The 17,500-nt window shown below is 42.1% G+C and overlaps 1 protein-coding gene across 5 annotated transcripts in view; it reads right to left on the bottom strand.

The window, feature by feature from the left end:
* LOC135091311 (lachesin-like) overlaps window positions 1–17,500 on the bottom strand; it is a 99,171-nt gene that overhangs the window by 57,499 nt on the left and 24,172 nt on the right. For 3 of the 5 annotated variants that reach the window (XM_063988820.1, XM_063988825.1, XM_063988824.1), the window contains exon 2: window positions 1–562. This exon is cut by the window's left edge and continues 11 nt beyond it. In XM_063988820.1, the coding sequence (XP_063844890.1) occupies window positions 1–206 (206 nt within the window). In that variant the 5' untranslated portion in view covers window positions 207–562. Of the gene's footprint in view, window positions 563–1,972; window positions 2,597–12,311; window positions 12,396–17,500 lie in introns of those variants that run through there. The other 2 variants (XM_063988822.1, XM_063988823.1) reach the window with 2 other exon arrangements.

Raw genomic sequence — 17,500 nt, 5'->3', positions numbered from 1 at the left:
TGTGTGGGCGCCATGACACAAGCCAAGGTCACGAGGGCAAGGCCAGTGACCCAGGGCATAGCGAGGGCAGGCTGGTCAGGTCTGGGTGGCCTCCTCCTCGCCTTGCCCTTTGACCTATAGCAGCCTTCCTGTGGCCCCTCCCCCTGGTCAAGGCTCGGGGAGGTCATGCTGGACGGGAGGTCACTGCTACGTGGGTCACACTTCATGTTGGGTCACTAGGTCAGCGTGTCTTAGGTCACTTTTCACTGTATGGTTTGGGTTTTCAGTGTTCTTTACTCATAGTGGAGGGTGTGGGCGTGTGGGAGTGGGCTGGCGTGGGCTTACGGGCGTGCTGATGAGGGCTAGGGGCTGGCTAACGTTTGGGCTGGATTGGGGAGAGTCTAAGCTGAATAGAGCTGAGTTTGGGCTGGATAATGACGAGTTTGGGCTGGATAATGAGTTTGGGCTGGATAAAGACGAGTTTGGGCTGAATAAGGACGAGTTTGGGCTGGACTTGGCTGCTCTCTACATCGGGCCCGTCACGTCGCCTCACTAACGTTCATTCAGTCACTCGTTCTCGGATCTGGTAAAGAAAAAACGGAAATTAGACCACATGAGAAGAGACACGAGGAAATTTTTTGGTCTTACGTGTTTTGGTCTTATGTTTTGATGTACCTGTGTTGTTGTGATAGAAATAGGTGGTTGTTTTTTAAAGGGACTGCCTTGTGTAGGTGTGATGGCTTCTTACACCAACCCCTGTTTTCTTTTTTTTATTTTTTGGCACGTAAAGGGTTATACAGCAAGGCGTCCCAGCTACTGATACCCCAACCTTCAGCTCTTCATCTGCATTTTAATCATTATTACGTAGAAAAGTGACAGAATAACAAACCTAACCTTCACCTGTGTTACCTGAATCACTACCATCATTAACCAGTGTGTGTGTGTGTGTGTGTGTGTGTGTGTGTGTGTGTGTGTGTGTGTGTGTGTGTGTGTGTGTGTGTGAGTGACAGTCCTCTCACACGTGTTGATACCTGAGCCTTTGTCATTAATTAGATACCTGAGCACACAAGGTGAATTAAGCCTTCAGTGGTGACCAACAGGTGTGTGTGTGTGTGTGTGTGTGTGTGTGTGTGTGTGTGTGTGTGTGTGTGTGTGTGTGTGTAGGTATGTTTACGTATGTTCCAGAGAGAGGAAGAGAGAGAGAGAGAGAGAGAGAGAGAGAGAGAGAGAGAGAGAGAGAGAGAGAGAGAGAGAGAGAGATCCCCGTTCTTAAAATTTCTCTCTCTCTCTCTCTCTCTCTCTCTCTCTCTCTCTCTCTCTCTCTCTCTCTCTCTCTCTCTCTCTCTCTCTCTCTTAGTAATCCTTGCACAGTGATTGGCGGGAGTTAAGGTCACTTTGGGTTAGTAATGTGAGAGAGAGAGAGAGAGAGAGAGAGAGAGAGAGAGAGAGAGAGAGAGAGAGAGAGAGAGAGAGAGAGAGAGATTTTAATTGTGTTAGAAAGGTGCAGTAGTATTAGTAGTAATAGTAGTAGTAGTAGTAGTAGTAATAGTATTGTATCTATTTTTTGTCCTTTTTCTCTTTTTTATTTTTTTTTTTTCTTTTTCTTGTTCATATTTTTGTTATTTTATCTTTTTTTTGTTTCATTCGTTATTTTTTTCTATTTTCGTTATTTCAGTTTATTTTTGTGTTTCTCCATTCTAAACTCTCTCTCTCTCTCTCTCTCTCTCTCTCTCTCTCTCTCTCTCTCTCTCTCTCTCTCTCTCTCTCTCTCTCTCTCTCTCTCTCTCTCTCTCTTTAAAGAAAACCAATACATTATAGCACCTTTTCTCTCTCTCTCTCTCTCTCTCTCTCTCTCTCTCTCTCTCTCTCTCTCTCTCTCTCTCTCTCTCTCTCTCTCTCTCTCTCTCTCTCTCTCTCTCTCTCTCTCTCTCTCTCTCTCAGCATTTGTTTCCCTTCTCTTCTCGCCACTCATAAACACAGGGCCTCTACTCACCGCCTCTCAGTGTCCTTCGAGACTCCACACGAGGGGGAGGTGTTGCTCCCTCTCTCCCTGGCCACGAGGAGAGGGGAGGAAGGGTATCAGGGGCGCGTCATACAAGTAAAAGGGTTAAGTCACGTGTTCTAAAGGGTTAAGTTAGGAAATGTTGAAGGGAGATTTTTTTTTCGTTTTGTTTATTTTTTGTTTGTTTGTTTGTTTGTTTGTTTGTTTGTTTATCTTGTTCGCTTTTTTAAGGTTATTGTTGTTTTTGTTATTTGCTTCTTTTTTTCTTTTTATTGTTATTTTTTATCTATTTTCTTCTCCCTTTTGTTATTTTAATATTTGTTTTCTTTGTTTTCTTTTTTTTCAGTTATTTCTTCTTTGTTTTGTTTCCTTTATTTCGTTTATTCGATTATTTTCTTTCGTTTCAGATTTTTTTATTTATTATTTCTTTCTCGTTTGTTTATTTTTTATATTATTCTTTTTCTTACAGTTCTTTTTTAGCTCTTTTTCTTTCTTTTCACTATTATTTTTCTCTCCCCTTTATTTTTATTATTCTCTCTTTTTCTTTTTCGTCAATCTTTCGTCTTTGTATTTCTTTCTTTCAATTTTTTTTAGCTGTTTTTTTCTTCCTTCTTCCTTCTGCCTTCTTTCTTTTCCCTGTATTTTTTTTTCTTACTACGTGTCTCCCTTTTATTTTTTTATGATTCTCTCTCTTTTTTTCGTCAATCTTTCCTGTTTTTTTTTTTTTTTTTTACATTTCCTTCTTACATTCTTTATAAATCTAATGTATTTCTATTTTTTTTTCACTTCATTCCTTTTTTTTCTTTTCTTTTTTTTTTTTGCTTTTCGTGTCTCCCCTTTATGATTTTCTCTATTTTTCGTGAATCTCGTTTTTTGTTTCGTCTCTCTCTCTCTCTCTCTCTCTCTCTCTCTCTCTCTCTCTCTCTCTCTCTCTCTCTCTCTCTCTCTCTCTCTCTCTCTCTCTCTCTCTCTACGTTTATTATTCCCTCTCTTTATCGTAAAATGTCAACTTTTTCTGCATTCATTTCTTTTTTTTTCTCTCTTTTCGTTTTACTTTTTTTATTTATTTTTCATTAACAAACAACAACAGCAACAAAAGTATTTCCTCTTTCCTTTCTATTTACCCCTTTCTTTTTCTTTTCTTTTTTCTACACTAACATAAATTTCTTCACTAAAACACCACACGCGCATTTAAAAACAAAAAAATATATAAAAAAAAACACAAAGAAAATTATAATAACTGCATATTTATCTTCCCCTTTTCTTATTTTCCTTCTTTCTTTATCATCCTCTTTCTTTTCTTATTTTTCTTTCAGTAATCACTCCATTTTTTAATTAATATCATCTGTGTTATCTTTTCTACTTTTTTAAATACATATATATTTCAACACACACAAAAACTTAAAGGAATGAATACACATCACCGTTCCTTTAGCTTTTTCATCACGTCACAAAGATCACATCAAAATAGACACTTGAGAGAGAGAGAGAGAGAGAGAGAGAGAGAGAGAGAGTAAATGAGGGAGGAGGGACAAACAATAAATGACATGAATAAGAGGGAGGAGGAGGAGAGAGGAGGAGGAGTGTTGCTCTTAGGAAGAATCTGTTGCAAATGTGAGGGAAGGAAGAAGAAGAGGAGGAGGAGGAGGAGGAGGAGGAGGAGGAGGAGGAGGGAGAAAGGGAGATGAAAACAAGATTTAAACAACTTCTCTTCCTCTTCCTTTTGTATCTCCTCCTCCTCCTCCTCCTCCTCCTCCTCCTCCTCCTCCTCCTCCTCCTCCTCCTCCTCCTCCTCCTCCTGTTCTCACCTCTAGGAATCGTAAGAGACTGTCAACCTGTCTCTCTCTCTCTCTCTCTCTCTCTCTCTCTCTCTCTCTCTCTCTCTCTCTCTCTCTCTCTCTCTCTCTCTCTCTCTCTCTCTCTCTCTCTCTCTCTCTCTCTCTCTCTCTCTCCAGGTGTGTGTGTGTTTTATTGATTTCATTCGCAACAAAATAAACTTGATACGAGACTGTAATGAAATGTTGATGTTTTTTTGCAATATTGAGACTTTCTTCAATAAATCACGAAAAGAGAAGAGGAGGTAATGGAGAGAGGTCTTCCTGGTGTGTGCCTTGCTTGCTGCGGGAGAAGGTGGTGGTGGTGGTGGTGGTGGTGGTGGTGGTGGTGGTGGTGGTGGTGGTGGTGAAGTAGGAGGTGGAGGAAGAGATGATGATGATTATGAAGAAGAAGAAGAAGAAGAAGAAGAGAAGGAATAAAAGAGAAAAAGAAACAGGTACAAGAAGAGGATGGAGATTATCATTACTAAGAATAAGATCAGAAAAGGAAGAAGAAGAAGAAGAAGACGAAAAAAGAAGAAAGAAAAAAAGATGATGATGATGATGAAGAAGAAGAAGAACAACAACAACAACAACAACAACAACAACAAAAGCATTTAACGATGAATAGATAAGAAGAAGAAGAAGAAGAAGAAGACGAAGAGAAAGAAAGAAATCATGCATAACGGGAAGATGAACAAATTCATGAATGAGAGAGAGAGAGAGAGAGAGAGAGAGAGAGAGAGAGAGAGAATCTTTGTTTTAATAATGTATTTTTTTCTCTTTCTCTCTTTAAAGTAAAACTAATTTACTGGAACACAAAGTTTTGATAAGTGGCTTTTTTTTTGCTCTCTCTCTCTCTCTCTCTCTCTCTCTCTCTCTCTCTCTCTCTCTCTCTCTCTCTCTCTCTCTCTCTCTCTCTCTCTCTCTCTCTGTTAGTATTCAAACTTCCACCATTATTTGTCTTCTTAACTAAGTATCTAACTAATCTTTTTTTTAGATATCTTCCCCTTATTTTCATTTTAATCCTTTTTCTATTTACATTCTCAATCCAAAGCTTGTATATTGATAGTCTTTTCCTTCACTTTTTCCTTCACTAACCCAAGATTACTAATATGAACTGGTAGTATCTATATTTTGCTCCCGTGTTGATAATTAAGCAAGAGATTTTCAAGTTAACTCTTCCCCTTTCACACTATATTGGCGGATAAGCTCCTCCCCCTTTCCCATTCCCAGCCGTATCACTGGCCGCCGAGTAGCTAAGCTCCGCCCCCTTTCCGCCTCCAGCCTCTCGTGATTGGTCGCCGCTCCACTAAGCCGCCTGTGACTGGTGGGCGATGAGTTGGTGGGCGGAGTTTTCGTATTGAGTTATTTTTTCACCGTAGGAATAGTGTGGTAGTGGTGGTGGTGGTGGTAGTGGTAGGAGTAGTAGTGTAGTAGTAGTAGTAGTAGTAGTAGTAGTAGTAGTAGTAGTAGTAGTAGTAGTGCAATACCACTACCACCACCACCACAACAACAACAACAAAAACAACTACAAACCTCAATAAATTGAGAGAGAGAGAGAGAGAGAGAGAGAGAGAGAGAGAGAGAGAGAGAGAGAGAGAGAGAGATACATAGACAGACAGACAGGATAAATTCTAAAAGACAGACAGACAGAAATATTGACTTGGTAGAATCAGACATAGACAAATTAATCTTTGCTGTCAGCTTGGAGGAGAAAATTTAGTAAGAATAGCAGAGTGTGAATACCAAGCAGGAGGAGGAGGAGGAGGAGGAGGAGGAGGAGGGGAAGCATGTATAAGAAAGTGATGCAAAGATGAACTGCGCCGTGTCTGGGACTTTGAATCCCTGTAATTTGAGGCGCATATCTTTGCAAAGCCCGTGACAAGTAGAAGATGGTGAGAATAACTGATTAACTTGCTGCCATTACCACTGCCACCGCTGCTGCTACTACTACTACTACTACTACTACTACTACTACTACTACTACTACTACCAGCAAACAGCAACAATAATAGCTTCTTTTAATCCCTTTTCTTCTGACTCCTACCCACCACCACCACCACCACCACCAGACGCAATAAGACATAGCTGGGTTGTAAAATTATTGAGAATTATCGACATTGGCGCCTCGTGATGACACAGCGCTGGGTAGTGAAGGTCAGGCGGCAGGGAGACGTAAGGAGTTGTGCAGAATTAATACAGATACTTTTGTTTTTTTTTTATCTATCTCTGTCACTGTTCAATGTTTGTTTGGTTGCAGTTGTTGTTTTGTTAAGTGTGTATCTCTCGTTGTCTGTGTTTGTGTAATCTAACCTAACCTTACCTAACTTAAGCCTTTCTTACTTAATCTAACTTAACCAAGCTTAATATAACCTAACCTAACCTTATCTAACGTTACCTATTTTAATCTTACCTAATCTAACCAACCCTTTCCTTACCAAACCTAACCTTGTATACTCTTGTCCTAACTAACCTAATCTAACTTTACCTAACCTAACCTGACCTAACCTAACCTAACCTAATCTAACCTAATCTAACTTTACCTAACCTAACCTAACCTTACCTAACCTAACCTAACCTAACCTAATCTAACCTAATCTAATCTAGCTTCACCTAACCTAACCTAACCTAACCTGACCTAACCTAACCTAACCTAACCTTACCTAACCTAACCTAACCTAACCTAACCTAACCTTACCTAACCTAACCTAACCTAACCTAACCTAACCTAACCTAACCTAACCTAACCTTACCTTACCTAACCTAACCTAACCTAACCTTACCTAACCTAACCTAACCTAACCTAACCTAACCTAACCTAACCTAACCTAACCTAACCTAACCTTACCTAACCTAACCTTACCTAACCTAACCTTACCTAACCTAACCTAACCTAACCCAGTCCAACTAACCAAACAAACACCCCCTTCACTCAAATATACCCTCACCCCACCCTCCCCTTCCCGCCACCCTTCACCCCTCACCCCTCTTCCTCTCTCTCATTAATACCTCATATTCACAACACACCCCTCTCCCCGGTTCATCATCCCTTCACCCCTCAGGCATCAGAACCCCATCCCTCTCCCCCATCACCTGCCCAGCCCCCCTCCTCACCTGGCCGCGTAATGAGTCCCAGGTAAGCAGGTAACAATGGGCGGGTGACAAGTTTAGACAAAAGAGGTTCTTGTCATGATTCACCTGTTTTTTGTTAATTTTGTGTTATTATTATTATTTTTTTCTAAGGGTGGGGATGGGAAGGGGTACAGGAAGGGGAGGAGGAAAGGTAGAGGAATGGAGGGAAGGGAGGGAGGGAGAGAGAGAGAGAGAGAGAGAGAGAGAGAGAGAGAGAGAGAGAGAGAGAGAGAGGGAATGTGTGCGTGTGTGTTAATCTTTGAGTGAACAGAGAGAGAGAGAGAGAGAGAGAGAGAGAGAGAGAGAGAGAGAGAGAGGGAGGGAGGGGGGAGACTGCTTGTGTGTGTGTGTGTGTGTGTGTGTGTGTGTGTGTGTGTGTGTGTGTGTGTGTGTTGTGGTATAGATAAATGTTTCACTGTGATATAATCTAGTATTATAATTTGATTCTTACTCATGCATCATCCGGGAGTCTTTCACCCTCTCTCTCTCTCTCTCTCTCTCTCTCTCTCTCTCTCTCTCTCTCTCTCTCTCTCTCTCTCTCTCTCTCTCTCTCTCTCTCTCTCTCTCTCTCTCATGAAGTTCGCGAGTCGTCATTTTTGAACCCTTTACTTTTCAGGTTCATTATTTCAATTTATTTATTTATTTATTTATTTTTACTTTATATTGATTCTTTATTTAACTTTTTTATTTATTTATCTTATTTTCTTTTTTTCCTTTCTTTATTTTCATTTTTCTTCGTCTTTTTTTCCTTTAGTTTTTTTATGTATTTTTTTAAACTATTTTTATTTCTTTATTTAACTTTTTTATTTATTTATCTTATTTTCTTTTTTTTCCTTTCTTTATTTTCATTTTTCTTCGTCTTTTTTTCCTTTAGTTTTTTTATGTATTTTTTTAAACTATTTTTATTTCTTTATTTAACTTTTTTTTTCTCTCAGGATTCTATTGTTTTCGTCTTTTCTTTCTTTTTTTTTTCCTTTAATTTCTAGGTCATTTTTTTTCTTAAACTTTGCATTGATTTCTTTCATTTATCTTTTTATTAACTTTTTTTTTCTCTCGTGATTCTATTGTTTTTCGTCTTTCTTCTTTTCTTTTCTTTCTTTATCGTTTTTTTATTTTCTTCTGTCTTTCTTCATGTGTTCCCTCGCTTTCCCTCTTGAGCAACACACAATCACGTATTCTCCCCCCCTCCCGCCACCTTTCCAGTGTTTCCGTTAAGAAATTCATCGTGGTTTTTTTTTTCTTTTCATTTTCTCTAGGTTTGTTTGACTTTGCTTTCCATATTTCTGTCTACCTTAACATTTTCTCTATTTACTTATTTACTCTTTATTTACTACTTTATTTATTCTTGTATATAATTATTTACATCTTAGCTTCTTATTTCCTATGTGTGTTGTCTACTTTTTCATTTTCTTTAATTTCCTTCAATTTTTCCTCATATATTTATTTTCTTCCCCCCCGCTCCCCACCCCCCCACCGTTGGCTCACCTGCTAAGCTCACCTGTGTCTCATTAGTCAAGGTGAGATCACGTGACCTTGTGTTCTTTGTGTTGCTTTTTTTTTGTTTTGTTTTTTCTTTTTTCTTTTTTTTTTTTGTCACCTCAGCGTTAAACAAAATGAGTCTTTATTACGTCTTTTGTTCTCTCTCTCTCTCTCTCTCTCTCTCTCTCTCTCTCTCTCTCTCTCTCTCTCTCTCTCTCTCTCTCTCTCTCTCTCTCTCTCTCTCTCGACTCCTGCTGTTGCATTGTTCGTTTGATTATTATTATTATTATTATTATTATTATTATTATTATTATTATTATTATTATTATTATTATTATTATTATTTCTCTGTCTCTTTCCTTCTCTTTCTTCTTCCTTCCTTCCTCTCACTTTCCTTTTACACTCTTTTCCAACTTTATTTTTTTCCCCTAGCGATGTCTCTTTCCTTTTTCCTTCCCTTCTTCTTTTCCATCCTTCTACCCTCGCCTCTCTCCTCCTTTTTCTTCTTTTTCCTATCTTCTTTTTTTTTTTTCTATCTATCTATTCTATCTTTTCTTGTTTCTCCTATCTTTTTCACCTCTCACTATCTTTCCTCTTCTTCTTTCCTTCTTCTTCTGTTTCCATCGTTTTATTCTTTCTTAAACCTATTTTTTTTTCCCCTAATCCCCTTTCTTTCTCTCTTTCCTTCCTCTCCTCTTAATTTTCCTTCAGATTTTCCTAAACTCATTCCTTTTTCCCCCAAACCTTCTCTCCTTTTCCTCCCCTTCTTCCTTTTCCCACCTCTGACCTCTGACCTCTGACCTGGCCCCATTGTTACCTGGACACTTAATTACCGGGGTCAATCAAGGTGTCACGGTGTTATCCTTCCCCGAGCACCCAAGGTCACATTCAGTCGAGGTCACACTTTGTATCCCACTTGTGCACGGAAATAATGACCTTTGACCCTGACCCTGCCCTTAAGAGCCTCCTTGTTTCCCTAATTTTCCTTTCTTCTCTTTTTTCTTAGTCTAATCTTTATTCTGTTCTTGCTATTTATGTAATTATCCTTATTCCTTATGGTCTCTCTCTCTCTCTCTCTCTCTCTCTCTCTCTCTCTCTCTCTCTCTCTCTCTCTCTCTCTCTCTCTCTCTCTCTCTCTCTCTCTCTCTCTCTCTCTCTCTCTAAAAAGTCGGGAAGTGACAGTAATGAAGCAACGAAGGGGGGAGGGTGTAATAGGAGAAGAGGAGGACGAGGAAGAGGAGGAGGAGGAGGAGGAGAGGTGTTTATGTCTGTCTGTCTGTCTGCCAATCACCTCCTTGGTTCTTGTAAACAGGTGTGATGGTCCTTACCTGTACCTAATTATCTCCTCCTCCTCCTCCTCCTCCTCCTCCTCCTCCTCCTCCTCCTCCTCCTCCTCCTCCTCCTCCTCCTGTTCTTTCTTCCTATTCACCTTCTTCCTTTTTCACATTTTTTCTAGTATTTTTCACCCATTTATCGTTTTCTTTCTCTTCCTTTATCCTTTGTTCTTATTCCTTTCCTTTCCTCGTAAACATTTTTTTTCCTTCCATTCTTTCATTTATTCGTTATTTCTTTCTTTTCTCTCATTCTTCCTCATAACAGTAAATCGATGAAAGGAACCCTATACTCTCTCTCTCTCTCTCTCTCTCTCTCTCTCTCTCTCTCTCTCTCTCTCTCTCTCTCTCTCTCTCTCTCTCTCTCTCTCTCACACGAATTAAATAAGACTGATAAATAAAAGGAAATTAAAATCTATCTAATATTCCTTTTTTTATGTTATTTCCTCTTCCTCTTTCCAAGAAGCAAACGTGCATGGTTAGCCTGGCCCATTGACTTATTAATGGAGGAGGAGGAGGAGGAGAAGGAGGAGAAGGAGAAGGAGGAGGAGGAGTGATCAAGTTAGTGGGGAAGAAGTGATGTGAGGCGTTTGGAAAGAGTAAGAGGAAGAGGAGGAGGAGGAGGAGGGAAGTGATGGGAGGTGTTCGTAAAGAGGAAGAGGAGGAGGAGGAGAAGAGGAGGTAGGAAAGTGAGGTAAACGGGTGAGGGAAGAGAGAGAGAGAGAGAGAGAGAGAGAGAGAGAGAGAGAGAGAGAGAGAGCAAAACACTCCATCATTTATTCTCCATTTAAGCAATTCCCAGGTCACCACCACCACCACCACCACCACCACTCATCATCATCATCATCATCATCATCATCCTCATCAGGATTTGTTTACCTTTATGCTTCGATTTTTTTATTTAATTTTTTTTTTCTATCCACGTAACTGATCTTAAAAAAAAATTACTCCCCCCTCCCCCTCCCCTCCTCCCCCCCCCCTTTTCTCTCCTCTCTCCCCCAAAATTTTTCCTCCCACCCCTCCTACTTCCTTCCCTCCCCCTCCCCCCTTTCTTTTTTTTCTTTTTTTTTATTTTCAAGCTTGCAGTAAAGAGGTTAAGTTAATTTCTATCTATATGCAAAAAGTACATGCATTTTCTCTCTCTCTCTCTCTCTCTCTCTCTCTCTCTCTCTCTCTCTCTCTCTCTCTCTCTCTCTCTCTCTCTCTCTCTCTCTCTCTCATTCCTTGTATTATTCATTTTCTTCTAAAGTTTTCCCTCTTCAGTTGAGATCTGTAGCTCCGTGTGGGGGGAGGAGGAGGGGGAGGAAGAGGGAGAGGGGGAGGAGGGGAGGAGGAGGAGGAGGAAAAGGAAGGTAAGGTTTGGTCAGAAATGGAAATAATTTTATATATATATTTTTCTTTTATTTTCTTTTTCCTTTCTTCGTTCTTTCTTTGGTGGTGGTGGTGGTGGTGGTGGTGGTGGTAGTAGTAGTAGTGGTAGTAGTAGTAGTAGTAGTAGTAGTAGTAGTAGTGGTGGTGGTAGTAGTGGTGGTGGTGGTGGTGTTCCTACTTAATTCATCTCTGTACACACACACACACACACACACACACACACACACACACACACACACACACACACACACACACACACACACAGAGAGAGAGAGAGAGAGAGAGAGAGAGAGAGAGAGAGAGAGAGAGAGAGGTGGGGGAAAGGCACACAAATCTACGGTAAAGTGAACTCTCTCTCTCTCTCTCTCTCTCTCTCTCTCTCTCTCTCTCTCTCTCTCTCTCTCTCTCTCTCTCTCTCTCTCTCTCCTTCTCATCCTTACTTAGTCGAGGAGAAAGAAAATGCATCTCCTCCTCCTCCTCCTCCTCCTCCTCCTCCTCCTCCTCCTCCTCCTCCTCCTCCTCCTGCCCCTCCTCCTCCTCCTCCTCCTCCTCCTCCTCCTCCTCCTCCTCCTCCTCCATTATTTATAAACCCCCGGAGCCAGATATGGTGAAAATAAAGCAATTAGGAAAACAATGCAAGAGATTTAAAAAGTAGCAAAAGTTTCCCCCACAATCAATTTAAAGTTTTATTGTGGAATTTTGCCCAGGCGATGGATAAGCGAGAGAGAGAGAGAGAGAGAGAGAGAGAGAGAGAGAGAGAGAGAGAGAGAGAGAGAGAGAGAGAGGGGGGGGAGAGGTTGGTAGTTATTCAAGGAAGGAAATGAAGGAAGGAAGGAAAGGAAGGAAAAGAAGATAGAGGGAAAAGGTTATTAATTATGAGAAAATGCGGAGAAAAGTGAAAATACTGCAGAGAGAGAGAGAGAGAGAGAGAGAGAGAGAGAGAGAGAGAGAGAGAATCAGATCGTATCTTAATCATTCTTATGAGAGTGAGTGTGTGAGGCAGCCTCCTCCTCCTCCTCCTCCTCCTCCTCCTCCTCCTCCTCCTCCTCCAAGTGTTGCCATATGGAGTAAAGAGGAAGAGGAAGATGTATTCAGACTCGGCTACCTTCTTCCTCCTCCTCCTCCTCCTCCTCCTCCTCCTCCTCCTCCTCCTCCTCCTCCTCCATAAACAGTAAAGAAGAAGAGGAAAGGATACAAAACCTCCTTTTCTCTCTCTTCCTTATCTTCTTCCCTTTCCTCTATTCCTTCCTCTTCCTCCTCTTCCTCCTCTTCCTCTTCCTCTTTCTGCCCGGGGAGGAAAAAAGAGGAAAAAAATTTGTTAGTTGCATCGAGTGGAAAGATTTATTTATTTATTTATTTATTTATTTATTTATTGTCTTATAAATTTGCTAGTTTTCATTTTTATTTTATTTTTTATTTTTTCCTTTTATTTTTTTTTTTGTTTTATTATTTTTTTTTTCATTTTCTCCTTTCCTGTTTGTTTTCTCTCCTTCATTCATCTTCTCCTCCTTCCCTCTCTTCATTTTCTCTCTCTCTCTCTCTCTCTCTCTCTCTCTCTCTCTCTCTCTCTCTCTCTCTCTCTCTCTCTCTCTCTCTCTCTCTCTCTCTCTCTATTTGTTTCTCTTCTTCCTCTTCTTCATCCCCCTCTCTCCCCTCTCTCCCCTCACTCTCTCCCCTTACTCTCTCCCCTCTCTCCCCTCACTCTCTCTCCTTACTCTCTCCCCTCTTTTCCCCTCTCCCTCCCAGGTGAGAGGTCGCAGCACCTGGCAATTAAGACTTATTCTCTCACCTCTCCCGTTGATCAAGGGGAGAGGGGAAGAGAGGGAGAGGGGAAGAGAGGGAGGGAGAGAGAGAGAGGGAGAGACAGAGGGAGAGGGAGAGAAAGCAAAGTCAAAAGGAGGGAGAGGAAAGAGAAAAGAACAGTAGTGATGGAGGAGAGAGAGAGAGAGAGAGAGAGAGAGAGAGAGAGAGAGAGAGAGAGAGCAGTGACGAAAAGAAGGGGTAAAAAAAGGAAAAGCTGAGATTTGAAAGTTTTAGGGAAAATAAATGGGGGGAGAGAGAGAGAGAGAGAGAGAGAGAGAGAGAGAGAGAGAGAGAGAGAGAGAGAGAGAGAGAGAGAGTTTAACAATGAATACACATAAATATAAATGAAAAAACAAACTCCCTCCTCCTCCTCCTCCTCCTCCTCCTCCTCCTCCTCCTCCTCCTCCTCCTCCTCTCCCGGCTCCCCATTCCATCCTAGCAATAAGCACTTCTCTTCCTACTCATCCCCATTACCTCCTCCTCCTCCTCCTCCTCCTCCTCCTCCTCCTCCTCCTCCTCCTCCCCCTCCTCCTCCTCCTCCTCCTCCTCCTCCTCCTCCGCTAACAATAAGCGCCCCAGCAGAGGTTAGCGGTGAAGGAAGCAGAAATTCTCCGCTTATCTAGCGAGCATTAACTCTCTGCTGCAGGATTTCTCGCTAACAATAGCAGGATCAAAGAGGGCGCGTGGATCGAACGCACGCACTCACGCACGCACACACACACGCGCGCATAGAGAGAGAGAGAGAGAGAGAGAGAGAGAGAGAGAGAGAGAGAGAGAGAGAGTTATATTATTAGATGCAAGTTTCTCCTTATACGAATACGAGGAGGAAGAGGAGGAAGAGGAGGAGGAGGAGGATTAAGAGAAACAGGGAAGAACTGGAGCAAGAGAAGTAGGAAGAGGAGGAGGATTAAGAAGAAAAGAAGAAGAAGAAGAAGAAGAGGAGGAGGAGGAGGAGGAAGCTACAAGCGAGAAAGAAGAAGAAGAAGAAAAAGGAGGAAGAGAAAAAGAATAAGAAAAAAAGAAAAGGAGAGAGAGAGAGAGAGAGTATATAGGCGAAGAGAGAGAGGGGGGAGAGCTTGTAGGGAGAAGAAGGGAGGGGGGATGACTAAGGCGGCTGGCTGGTAGGGGGATAGGGGGGTATGGGTGAGAAGGGGGGGGGGGTGAGGGGAAAATTTGGGGGGGGGGGGGTTAATTCGCCCGTGTCAGTGGCAGTGTTTCGGGCCCAAATTTCGTAACAAGTGGGATCTCGCCTTCATTTTTCTTAATTTCCGCGAGGGGAGAGTGAGGGGAGGGTGAGGGGAGAGGGGGAGGGGGAGGGTGAAGGGGAGGGGAAACAGTACGCCCGTGGTAACATTGGTTTGGCCTCGTGTTTTGAAGGACCTGTATAACCTCTCTCTCTCTCTCTCTCTCTCCCCTCACTCTTCTCTTTTTATTTTTTTTTTTTCTCGTTTCCTCTCCCTCCCTCCCTCCCTCCCTCCCTCCCTGACCCATTCATATGTTACTCCTCTCCCTTCCCCACCCCCTCTCTCTCTCTCTCTCTCTCTCTCTCTCTCTCTCTCTCTCTCTCTCTCTCTCTCTCTCTCTCTCTCTCTCTCTCTCTCTCTCTCTCTCTATCCCCCCTCAACTGAGAAGTATTATAGGCTGAAGTGAGAGAAAGGTGAGGGATGTACTCTCTCTCTCTCTCTCTCTCTCTCTCTCTCTCTCTCTCTCTCTCTCTCTCTCTCTCTCTCTCTCTCTCTCTCTCTCTCTCTCTCTCTCTGGTTAAGTTTAATTTTGATTACTTTGTTATTACTACTACTACTATTACTACTACTACTATTATCACCACCACCACCACCACCACCACCACTACTACTACTAAGATTTCCCATAAGTTTTCGTGAATATAACCAAAAAACTTCGCTCCCTCAACAAAAAATACATAAATAATAACTAATGTGAGAAAGAGAGAGAGAGAGAGAGAGAGAGAGAGAGAGAGAGAGAGAGAGAGAGGGGGGTAAAAAATAAATAAATAAAAGAAAAAGTGTAATAAACAAAAAGATTTCTCTACCTAACACAGATCAATAAAGCAACATTCATCAAATTTATCACCCTTCATATTCTCCCGAAGGTAAACACACAGAGAGAGAGAGAGAGAGAGAGAGAGAGAGAGAGAGAGAGAGAGAGAGAGAGAGAGAGAGAGAGAGAGTTATTAAAAAGTCGAACAAACAAAATCAGCAACAACAACAACAAATACTACTACTACTACTACTACTACTACTACTAATAAAACAACAAAAGGCCACAAAATAAGAAAAAAATGAAATAGTAAGAGAGAGAGAGAGAGAGAGAGAGAGAGAGAGAGAGAGAGAGAGAGAGAGAGAGAGAGAGAGGGAGGGAGCTTATTGAGGAGGTGAGGTTGGTAACACTGACTCCCCTCCCATTGTCTCTTCTTGATCCGGGCATTTTGAACGAGGAGGAGGAGGAGGAGGAGGAGGAGGAGGGAGGGAGGGAGGGAGGGAGGGAGGGAGGGAAGAGGAGGGGTCAGAAAGAGAGAGGTTATGGAGGAGGAGGAAGAGGAGGAGGAGGAGGGAAAAGAACATGTAGGGGGTAGAAGTGAGTCCAGGAGGAGGAGGAGGAGGAGGAGGAGGAAGGAAGGAAGGAAGGAAGAGGGAGAGAGGAGTTAGAGAAGAGAGAAGATAAGAATAAAAAGGAGGAGGAGAAACAACAAGGAGGAAGAAGAAGAGGAAGAAGAGGAGGAGGAGGAGAAGAAGAAGGAGGAGGAGGAGGAGGACTGGTAAGAGAGAGAATATGTAGAAGAAGGAAGAGGAGAAAAAAATGGAGTTAAGACGAGGAGGAGGAGGAGGAGGAGGAGGAGGAGGAGGAAGGCAGTGGGCCAATATTCCTCTTAGTGGCGCCCATGGAAAGTAAGAGGAGGCAAGAGGAAGCCAAGAGGAGAGAGAGAGAGAGAGAGAGAGAGAGAGAGAGAGAGAGAGAGAGAGAGAGAGAGAGAGAGAGAGAGAGAGCTGGCCTGCTTAAGTGTGGAAGTGTGCAAAAATACTGGTTTGATTGGCCTCTCTCTCTCTCTCTCTCTCTCTCTCTCTCTCTCTCTCTCTCTCTCTCTCTCTCTCTCTGTATTTTGTTTATTTTCTTATTGTTTTGTTTATTTTGTGTTTTAATTGTCGCCTTGTTATTAATTTTTCTTTTTTTTCATTTTTTCGTACTTAATTATTTTATTTTATTTTATTCCCTTATTTATTCATTTTCTCTCATCTCTTTTCTTTAACTCTTGCAATATTTTTTTCCTCTCCTTTTTTTTTCTTATTCCTATCCTCCTTTTTATTTTAATTTACAACCTTCCTTTTCGTTTATTTTCCTCGTATCTATTCTCCTTTCCTTCATCCTCCTCTATCACATCAACTCCTTCATTCTCTATTCCCTTCTATTCACCATCTTTTAAATATCCCCCGTTTTTATCATCTACTTTTTAAAATCTACCTTCATCTTCTCTTTCCTTTTCCCCCCTCCCTTTGTTTCCCCATTCCTTGATACTCATTCCTCTCTTTAATTTCCCTTGCCCTTCATTTTTCTCTCATTCCCTCCCTTGCTTCTCCCTCCTCCTACTCTCTCGCACCCCGCCTGTCCGCCCCTTCCTCCCTCCCTCCTTCCTTTCTTTCCCTTCCTCAGTCCCCTTACATCTTCAGTTCCATCAGGGTAGTGTAGACTCGTAAAACACTTTAAACACACCTAAACACAACTAACTGAGCAAAAAACACTGATAAAAATGCTCTGTAAAGTGTCAAATGAAGAGAGAGAGAGAGAGAGGGAGAGAGAGAGAGAGGGAGAGGGAGAGGGGAGGGGAGAGGTTGCTTAGTATCATTGTTAAACTGTAATGTGTAAGAGAGAGAGAGAGAGAGAGAGAGAGAGAGAGAGAGAGAGAGAGAGAGAGAGAGAGAGAGAGAGAGAGAGAGGTTAGTTTAGGTTACGTTAAGTTAGGTTAGGTTAGATTAGGTTAGGTTACGTTAGGTTAGGTTAGGTTAGATTAGGTTAGGTTAGGTTACGTTAGGTTAGGTTACGTTAGGTTAGGTTAGGTTAGGTTAGGTTACGTTAGGTTAGGTTACGTTAGGTTAGGTTACGTTAGGTTAAGTTACGTTAGGTTAGGTTACGTTAAGTTAGGTTATGTTAGCTTAGGTTAGGTTAAGCTAGCATTTTCAGGGTGTCATGGTGTCATCAAGGGCTCCAGGGGGTTGATAAGTGACAAAACACAATCACCTCAGGGTCAAGGTACCTCCGGGGATGTAAAGAGTAGGAGGTTGGTGGGGAGGCGCCTTCTTCCCTACTATCTTTCACCTCTTACACTGAATTTAGCTCACGACAGAAAGTGAGAGCAGAAACAATGAGAATGACGAGAGAGAGAAGGAAAGAAAGGTGTGAGAGGGAGGGAGAGGATGCTGGGAGAGGCTGGGGGTGACTGGGAGAGGCTGGGGGTGACTAAGAGACGCTAGGAGTGACTGGGAGAGGCTGGAGGTGACTGAGAGACGCTAGGAGTGACTGGGAGAGGCTGGGGGTGACTGGGAGAGGCTGGGGGTGACTGGGAGAGGCTGGGA

This window comes from Scylla paramamosain, chromosome 37, assembly GCF_035594125.1.
Source record: "Scylla paramamosain isolate STU-SP2022 chromosome 37, ASM3559412v1, whole genome shotgun sequence".
Taxonomy (NCBI): domain Eukaryota; kingdom Metazoa; phylum Arthropoda; class Malacostraca; order Decapoda; family Portunidae; genus Scylla; species Scylla paramamosain.
The sequence above is the reverse complement of the archived record's forward strand: the minus strand, read 5'-3'. Positions and strand labels throughout refer to the sequence as shown.